At 41.8% G+C, this 10,220-nt stretch overlaps 1 protein-coding gene across 1 annotated transcript; it reads left to right on the top strand.

The window, feature by feature from the left end:
- The first annotated feature begins 885 nt into the window (after positions 1-885).
- Positions 886-9,998, top strand: fgf6a (fibroblast growth factor 6a). Its single transcript, XM_060926750.1, has 3 exons — positions 886-1,210; positions 1,928-2,031; positions 9,671-9,998. The coding sequence occupies exons 1-3, from the start codon at positions 886-888 to the stop codon at positions 9,845-9,847; spliced, it is 606 nt and encodes a 201-aa protein (XP_060782733.1). The 3' UTR covers positions 9,848-9,998.
- The last annotated feature ends 222 nt before the right edge of the window (positions 9,999-10,220 follow it).

The following is a 10,220-nucleotide window of genomic DNA, read 5'->3' on the forward strand; positions in this document are numbered from 1 at the left end:
GCATAAACCTTGGTGCGAATATCGAAGCAAAAACAACACGGAAGAAGCAGCAGCAGCAACAACAACAACAATAATAATAATAATAATAATGGATGACTTCGCGTTTGTACAGCTGCTGCTTCTCGTCGCTTAAAAATGGCGATCTTTCGCGGTCTTGTTATTGTTGTTGGTCTTAACAACTCCGCCCCCACCGCTGACGTAAGCGGTTCTTTCGTCTGGCCCAGCAGAGAGTTGGTGCTAGCCTGGAACCGGTTTTTCTGGCCCCAGAGCCAGTTCTTTGTCAGTGGAAACAGAAAACCCGGTTCCAAACGAAGCACTGGCCCCGAACCAGCCCTGGAACTGCTTTGGTGGAAAGTACATCTTTTGAATCTTTGTGTCGCTTTAGACTGACTATATGCATAGTTGATGAGGGTACCAGGTCAGTGACAAATAATGGTACAGGTTAGCACCCTTTTGGCATGGAGTGTAGACGCTTATGAGCAGAATAAGGTGTGTTTTCATGCAGCCTTTGGGCACCTGGAGACCCCATGAAGGGTGTGTAACCTTCTCAGCCTGAGGGTTTATTATAGCTGTGTCTGTCTCCCCCCCACACCGGCGTTTTCCGTCGACAGAGGCACGGCGGAGAGGCAAAACATGGTCATCATTATCATCATCACCGGCAGCAGCAAGAACAGCAGCACGAGCAGCACGAGCAGCGTGATCTCCGCCGCGCTCGAAGCCCCCGACCCCGATCCCGACCCGCCTTCCAAAAATAAGCCCCTGCCGCCATGCGCGCGAAGGAAGCGAGACGAGGCGAGCGGTATTTTTAGGGCCGTTCGCGTTGACCACGTGCGCCAACGGTAAACCGGACGGCCGGCCGTTGCGCAGAAGCAGCGCCTCGACGGCATGCCCCGGCGCGAGAGCAGCGCGCGCCACACGAGCACCACGACGACGACGACGGCGGCGGCTACGACGGCGGTGCGGCGGACAGCGATCGTCCTGCTGGGCTTTCTGCTCGGGCTCGCGTCCTCGCGCAGGACCCACGCCACGACGCTCGAGGCCAGGTGGGAAACGCTGTTCGCGCGCTCCGTGCTCGGGATCTCAGGGGACAACGACTATCTGATGGGCGTCAAAAGAGTGCGGAGGCTGTACTGCAACGTCGGCATCGGGTTTCACCTGCAGGTGCTGCCAGACGGAAGGATAAACGGTGTACATGACGAGAACCAGTACAGTGAGTCGCATCCCTAATGCAAACCGAGCGCGCACACACCAGCAACGGGGTGCCAATACATACATACATGCATGCATGCATGCATACATTTCTTTAAAAATGCAATTTCAAAGATGCACGTTGGAGCAGGATTTGCATTCAGAAAACGTTAATAATTAATAATTATTCACCTATAATAATATCATTCTAATTATTACTAGTGTTATTATTATCATGCATGTCCTGTGCATCCCACATAAGTGTGATTTGCATCCCCAGATCAAACCCATATCACCCTTCCCATGCATCTCCATCCCAAATACTAACTAACTATCAGCCTCTGGTTGTTTTTTTTTTTGCATGATCCATAAAACATGTCCAAAGGCAACAGATAATCTATTTAAAAAAAAAAAAAAGACACCATAATGTCAATCATCGCTAAATGTTTCCGAAGCGTGACACGGATGCTCGGACCAAATTAGACGCGCGCTCATTTTACACTGCGTCCATTTGCGGCTCAGAAAGCGACTCGAGCAGGCGTGTGCGCATCCACCACATCTGCAGCCAGCACTGACAGCTGTTTTGTCTTTCTTTCCTTTGTATCCTATATACAGTACGTATGACACAACAATAAAGCAGAACAAAAGAGCAGCATGGAGTAGGACGCATGCCCTACAGGCTGAACACACATCCTCTTATCCCATCTGTGCGTAACTGTCCGTGTTTGTGCTTCATCAGGTCTGATCGAGATCTCGGCAGTGGAGAGAGGAGTGGTGAGTCTGTACGGGCTGAAAAGTGAGCTGTTTGTCGCAATGAACCGCCGGGGAAGGTTGTACACGACGGTAGGTAGCTGTACACGTTATTCGTTACCCGTAACGCTCATGCACACATGGTTTTCCAGTAACCTGCAGTTCATCAGAAAGCTGTCCTTGTGGTCAGGCTTTAATGATTATTAAAACTGTCATTACTGTTTTATGGTTATGGTTATGACGTAATTAGAGCAGCCGGATGATGGGACATATTGCAGATGGTTAGATATTATATAGACGTGAGTGTTTAACTGGGAAATACGCCACTCGTATTTTTCATCCGAGCTCCATCCGGGACATGAAGAACCAAAACCGTGACGTACGGTAAATCTCTATTGCCCCTTTTCCACCAAAGCAGTTCCAGGGCTGGTTCGGGGCCAGTGCTTAGTTTGGAACCGGGTTTTCTGTTTCCACTGAACAAAGAACTGGCTCTGGGGCCAGAAAAAACGATTCCAGGCTAGCACCAACTCTTTGCTGGGCCAGAAGAAAGAACCGCTTACGTCGGGGGGGGCGGGGCGTAGTTGTTAAGACCAACAACAATCGCAAGACCGCGAAAGGTCGCCATTTTTAAGCGACGAGAAGCAGCAGCTGTACAAACGCGAAGTCCTCCATTATTATTGTTATTGTTGTTGTTATTGCTGCTGCTTCTTCTCCGTGTTGTTGTTGCTTCGATGTTCGCGCCAGGTTTATGCAAACGCAGCGACGTAACTGACGTATACAGCGACGTAATGACGTGGCTTCCCTTAGCACCGCGAGCTATGGAAAAGCAAACTGGTTCTCAGCTGGCTCGCAAGTTGAACGATTTGTGAACCAGCACCAGCACTGGCCCGAACCAGCCCTGGAACTGATTTGGTGGAAAAGGGGTATATATGTCACTCATGAGGAAATCGATGAGTTGTTTTGATAAATCTGGGGACTTTTTATTTGTAAATGTGTCGAAAAGGAAATCACACGTTGGATTGAAGATATGAAGTTTATCTTCTCATGTTGAAAAACTCGCCTGGATCTGAATGAGATAATTAAATAATATTGGCTGGCGTTGAGTGGTATATCAGATATATTCCATTCAGCTACGGTAGCATGATACTGAACGAGTCGAAGACGAGTAGCTGAATGGAATATATCTGATATACAACGAAAAAAAAGCCAGCCAATATTATTATTATTATACATACACGCTCTCTTCATATCAAAATTCTCGAACCCCAACGCTAGCTTAACCACAAGTCGACGCCATCAGCGCAGCAGTGAAGTCACCTTCCAGCCGGTGTAGCGTTCATCAGTAGTGTTAGCAAATGCTAATAAAGCGGTCAAGCCAGTGCTATCTATCGAGAGTAAGTAGCACAGACTAACGACCGAGAAACTAACATTTCTGTCTCCAGACTCTTCTTCCACGCTGCACGATCGCTACAGTATTTTTCACTCAGGCTTTCATTCTATTCGCTGTGTAATTTACTGAATTACTTTTAAAATCGACATCGACAGCTACACCCAACGGAGCGACCTGGCAACCAAAATTCTGTCAAAATCTTCTGTATTTAACAAAGCAAACCTGGCGGCCATGTTAGTTTACAAATTGTCACAGTTGCTCGCTAGCGCGGAAATTTCACGTCTCCGACGTGTCTCTTTTCCAGTTTATCGATGTCCGTTTGTATGTTTTTCTCTTGTAAATATGTGTGAAGAATATCTAATGTAGTTTTGGGAGCCTTTCGAGTGTTCAGCGTGTCTTTAGTTTTAGTTTTCAGTTTATTTATTTAGTGCTTAATTATAGCATAACTAATCCTAGCAGTAGCACTGGATTAGCCTCGTCTTTTCCTTTTCCCGGTGGACAAATAAATGATTCTGCGCACGTGCAGCAGAAAAGTTGTGTCACTGTTTATTCGTATCAGCTCCGACGTACAGTATGACATCATGTTGTCTTGACAACATGCAATATTGTAACAATATTGCACGCTCATTTTCTATTGGGTAGAGTGACGCAATACACGTAGGATAAGCGATATGCTAACAATATTGCATGCTATCAAACCAAGTGAATGAAACCCGCTAGAAGGGAATAGAACACGTTTTTATTCCATCGAGAAAGTGTCCTGTTTGTATAATAATTCCTGATATTTCACTCAGATGACGTCACTCCCAGTGTTTTCTCGCTGACTGTGTTGCGCGTTGTCAAAATGGCGAACCGGCTCAAAATTAAAATTCTTTTGATCCGCTTGTGTATTTTTTTGTGGATATGTCCATATAATATAAAGAGCATTACACGGTGGGGTGAAGATATGAAGTTTATCTTCTCGTGTGGAAAATATTTTCACTCCTGATATATACATTAGGGCGGCACAGTGGTGTAGTGGTTAGCGCTAGCGTCTCACAGCAAGAAGGTTCGGGTTCGAGCCCCGTGGCCGGCGAGGGCCTTTCTGTGTGGAGTTTGCATGTTGTCCGCGTGGGTTTCCTCCGGGTGCTCCGGTTTCCCCCACAGTCCAAAGACATGCAGGTTAGGTTAACTGGTGACTCTAAATTGACCGTAGGTGTGAATGGTTGTCTGTGTCTATGTGTCAGCCCTGTGATGACCTGGCGACTTGTCCAGGGTGTACCCCGCCTTTCACCCGTAGTCAGCTGGGATAGGCTCCAGCTCGCCTGCGACCCTGTAGAACAGGATAAAGCGGCTACAGATAATGAGATGAGATATATACATTTAGCACTCGAAGATAAACTTCATATCTTCATGCAATCGTCTAATATCCCCTATATATGTTATGTATGTATTCAATATACATTTGGATAAATGCACTTTCAGGAAAAAGAGTAAGCTATGAATTAGCCTGTACATGTCTTCGTTACTGAGGTGATACGTCTTCTTTACAGTAGCTTTATCATCTTTTGCATACTAATGAGAATGCAGCATATCGAAGCTACATACAGTAATTACTTTAATTCAGAGTAAATACATTACATTCAGGTATAGCATATACACTACCGTTCAAAAGTTTGGGGTCACCCAGACAATTTTGTGTTTTCCATGAAAAGTCACACTTTTATTTACCACCATAAGTTGTAAAATGAATAGAAAATATAGTCAAGACATTTTTCTGGCCATTTTGAGCATTTAATCGACCCCACAAATGTGATGCTCCAGAAACTCAATCTGCTCAAAGGAAGGTCAGTTTTATAGCTTCTCTAAAGAGCTCAACTGTTTTCAGCTGTGCTAACATGATTGTACAAGGGTTTTCTAATCATCCATTAGCCTTCTGAGGCAATGAGCAAACACATTGTACCATTAGAACACTGGAGTGAGAGTTGCTGGAAATGGGCCTCTATACACCTATGGAGATATTGCACCAAAAACCACACATTTGCAGCTAGAATAGTCATTTACCACATTAGCAATGTATAGAGTGCATTTCTGATTAGTTTAAAGTGATCTTCATTGAAAAGAACAGTGCTTTTCTTTCAAAAATAAGGACATTTCAATGTGACCCCAAACTTTTGAACGGTAGTGTATGCACCCAAAGGTACTAAAGTTGTACCCTTGAAGGTACAACCTCAGCAACAAGGAGAGAAAGAGAGAGAGAGAGAGAGAGAGAGAGAGAGAGAGAGTATTAATTCGAGATGTACTGTATGCCTGTTCTAAAAGTAATCAGGTGATGTTTTTTTCCCAAAAAAAAAAAAATTACAAAGGAAGACCAAATGCATTTGAGAGTCATTCTAAGCCAGGGTTGGTTTCTCAAATGAATCTAGCCGGGACTCACTTAAAGTGCCATTCCACCATTGGATGTATTCTTTGGCATAAAATACAATATATTTTGACAACATATATAAATGGTATCACTAGATAGAGAAATCTTTTAGCTTCAAAATGATATATCAAACATAATTTTTTGACAACGACAAGTATATTAATTTTGCGACCAAAGTCACCTACCCTTTTAATTTCCGCGTGTGATGTCATCGGCAGGTTACCCTTCTTGTGTACCACGTGACGTGTGACATATCAGCAATGGCGGATAGAACGCGATAAAAATAATACCAATAAATCTAGCTAATACCAATAAATCTAGCTAACTGAAAGATTAACTCAAAATTTTTCGCAATTTTTTTGGCCCCCATATACGAGGAGAAATGACTCTCTCACTTTGGGGGTTTCCTGGTCTACAAATAGACCGACACGTGGTACACAAGAAGGGGAACCTGCCGATGACATCACGTTTCACTACCGCGTGGAAATTAAAAGGGTAGACGACTTTGATTGCAAAATTAATATACTTGTCGTTGTCAAAAAATTATGTTTGATATATCATTTTGAAGCTAAAAGATTTCTCTGTCTAGTCATGTTGTCATAAAATATACTGTATTTTATGCCAAAGAATACATCCAATGGTGGAATGGCACTTTAACTGTTAAAAATAATCCACAGGCCCCTGAATACAGATTTACTTTATGCACATAATCCTTTCATAAACTATTCAAACATTAAACATAGTATTTAAACGTGTTTAGTATAAATACGCAAGTGATTATAGAAAATCACGCACGCTGATTGGTCGAGAAATTCGGACGATTTCTTCGAGTGACTCAGCAAAATCGCTCTGTCACCGTAAGTGAGGACGAATTACAAATGATGAAAGAAAACGCTGTTCCTAAAAGCACTAAAAATGCTACGAAGTTTGGTCTGAAACTATTCAAAGGTAAGGTGGGATTGGGATTTATTTTATCCATTTCAAAACAAAGTATTTTATATGACTCGGCATGGATACACTACCGTTCAAAAGTTTGGGGTCACTTTGAAATGTCCTTATTTTTGAAAGAAAAGCACTGTTCTTTTCAATGAAGATCACTTTAAACTAATCAGAAATGCACTCTATACATTGCTAATGTGGTAAATGACTATTCTAGCTGCAAATGTCTGGTTTTTGGTGCAATATCTCCATAGGTGTATAGAGGCCCATTTCCAGCAACTCTCACTCCAGTGTTCTAATGGTACAATGTGTTTGCTCATTGCCTCAGAAGGCTAATGGATGATTAGAAAACCCTTGTACAATCATGTTAGCACAGCTGAAAACAGTTGAGCTCTTTAGAGAAGCTATAAAACTGACCTTCCTTTGAGCAGATTGAGTTTCTGGAGCATCACATTTGTGGGGTCGATTAAATGCTCAAAATGGCCAGAAAAATGTCTTGACTATATTTTCTATTCATTTTACAACTTATGGTGGGAAATAAAAGTGTGACTTTTCATGGAAAACACAAAATTGTCTGGGTGACCCCAAACTTTTGAACGGTAGTGTAAGTGACCCAAGTCTGCGCCGCACCGTCATTATATTTGCACGTCACTTTTGAAATTTGAAATGAATGTTTTTTTTAATATGATTTTTCAAATTTGTTTTGAAATAATCACCCGTGTATTTATACTAAAACAATTATCCACCTCAGGTTCAGTGAATATCGGTGATTATTATCCACACAGGACACTTTTTCGATGGAATAAAAACGTGCGTTCTATTCCCTTCTATCGGGTTTCATTCATCTGGTTTGATAGCATGCGATATTGTTAGCATATCGCTTATCCTGCGTGTATTACGTCACTCTAGCCAATCGAGAATGAGCGTTGAATATGGTTTACGATATTGCATGGTTGTCGAGACATGACGTCACACGTCGGAGACGTAAAACTTCCACGCTAGCGAGCGACTGGGACGATTTGTAAACAAGCATGGCTGCCAGGTTTGCTTTGTTAAATACGGAAGATTTTGGGAGAATTTTGAAAGGGAACGATGTGTTGAACACCAGAAAGGAGTGTGTATGTATAATAATAATAATAATATTGGCTAGCTTTTCTTCGTGGTATATCAGATATATTCCATTCAGCTACTCATCTTCGACTTGTTCAGTATCACGCTAGCTGAATGGAATATATCTGATATACCACTCAACACCAGCCAATATTATTTAAATAACCACCTCGACTTCGTCTCGATTATTATTCACCGATATTCACGTCACCTTCGGCGAATAATTGTTAAATAATAATATTACTTGGCTATTTACTGAGGTGTAAACCTCAGGCTTGTATACAATTCAGGAGAGTTTGATTCTTAAGGCAATACTCTGGTATTTTGATATCACTAAATCTGCTACGATACAATACGATTTTGAGTCATAAGGAAACGATTCGATACTGGACGATACCATTGAATCTGCTATAATACAATACTATTTGATTCATAAGGCGACGGTGAGATATTTTACAACACCTCTGAACGTGCTAGGATGTGATTCAGTTCGATTTATCAGCCTCTGATCAAGACATGGCCATCTTTGCAACTAATTCGTGAACGATGATGATGTAGAGAAGGAATATTTTCCGTTTCAAAGTTAGGAGTCAGAGCCTACTTACACGTCAGTTTCAAAACGTGAAATTTTTTTTACATGCAAATTATCTTTTTTTTTTTAAAATACATTTATTATCAGTTATAATAGAGAATAAATAATTTTGTGATTTTTGCCTCAATTTGTTTCAATCATTACTTTTTAAATCAATGCATCGATCCAAATCAAATCAATACACCTGCACCATTTACTAAACCCGTAGAGCATTTTATACCTTCATTTGTCACTCGGAATAAAGTTATATTAAAATTTTCATTAGAATCAAGTTGACGTTATTTATTAGCGGAGGTATTTTTACCGCTAAAATTCTCCACTCTGCCTCGCTAACTCGATCACTGATTTCTTTGCGACTCTGTGAGATATTGGTGTTGATATTATGTACCACCTTTTCTAACTTTCTGTCCATCATAGTGGAGATATTTGTATTCGCCATTATTACATCAAGGACTTTCGGTCCGCGTCCAAGCTCGTGTTAGCATTAGCTGTTAGCGTAGCATCACTCACTATCTGGAAGGGAAGCTGCAGGAGCGCCTTTCTTTCTAGAAAGTTGTTTCTGAGTCATTTTTCCCACAGGTTTTGCATCACTGGAGGTCTGCCTAGGTGTTTTTGAGTTATTGAGGTTTGATTTAAACCCTTTGGTGACTGACCCCTTGAAAATGGTTCCTCCAGGAACGATGACGTTTCAGTTGTCAAGACAACGGAAAAACTAAAATACAAAAACAGAAAGATACGTCACAATGCTCTTGTGCACAAAACAAAATGCTCTTGTATTTTAGTTTTTCCGTTGTCTTGACAACTGAAACGTCATCGTTCCTGGAGGAACCATTTTCAAGGGGTCAGTCACCAAACGCAATCAAATCAACTAATAATAATAATAAGAAGTAGAAGAACTCAATAATAAATATAAGCTTGACAATGGTGGTTGAGTTCCTTCTCTATTATCAAAAATCATGGACTCCTTTACTACACTTTCAGAAAATAAAGTAAATTGTTGTACCTTTAAGGGTACAATGGATTGTTTCTGGTGCAAAACCCTCTAAGGTACTTATCTGTACCCTTTATATACTGCCTGGGAACAAATATGGTTCTTTTTTTGCCCTAAAAAGGTACACATGGTTACCTTGAGGTCCAATAATGAGCCCTAAGGGGTACATTAGTGTAGATTGTACCTTGGGGGACAAAAATGGACTCCTGCTGTACCATGGTTCTAGGCTATACATTGTGCAGGAAGTCTTTAGTTGATAAACTGGGCTGCGTTCGACTGACCATCTCCTTCCCAACTTCATTTCAGAAAGTCTTCCGGGACGAGTGCAAGTTCAAAGAGACATTGCTTCCCAACAACTACAACGCCTATGAGTCTTCCATTTATAAGGGCTTCTACATCGCCCTGAGCAAACATGGCCGCCTGAAGAGAGGCTACAAGGCCACGCCGGCTATGACCGTCACGCACTTCCTCCCTCGATTATGAGCGAGACTGGCAATAACTCACTCTTTTTTTGCACATGTTGGACGTTCTCGCAGGTAACTTATCCATAAGGCACGAAAAATGAACTGCTATCAAACGATGCGTATCAAAACACGTAATTAATTATAGTATTTATTCTCGTTAACGAAATATATGTATATATGGGTAGCTGTGTGTCGGATCTTTGTGTACATGCCATTCTTTGCTGCTTATCATTTCTATTAAGATTATACGAGGGACGTGGAGCTTTTTTTTGCCCCCTCTCACTTTTTATGTATGGGTGCTTGCCATAACTGGTGTGTAAACCTTACCCTGTCATCGCTATGACTAACATCTCCAGCTTTCAGAAGTGAAACAGATATGTTTTATTACCTCA

Source organism: Neoarius graeffei, chromosome 8 (assembly GCF_027579695.1).
Source record: "Neoarius graeffei isolate fNeoGra1 chromosome 8, fNeoGra1.pri, whole genome shotgun sequence".
Classification (NCBI taxonomy): Eukaryota; Metazoa; Chordata; class Actinopteri; order Siluriformes; family Ariidae; genus Neoarius; species Neoarius graeffei.

Coding starts and splice junctions, on each gene's coding strand:
- fgf6a (XM_060926750.1), top strand. CDS start 886: ATGCCCCGGCGCGAGAGCAGCGCGCGCCACACGAGCACCACGACGACG. Junction 1,211..1,927: donor ACATGACGAGAACCAGTACA/GTGAGTCGCATC, acceptor GTGCTTCATCAG/GTCTGATCGAGATCTCGGCA. Junction 2,032..9,670: donor GGGGAAGGTTGTACACGACG/GTAGGTAGCTGT, acceptor ACTTCATTTCAG/AAAGTCTTCCGGGACGAGTG.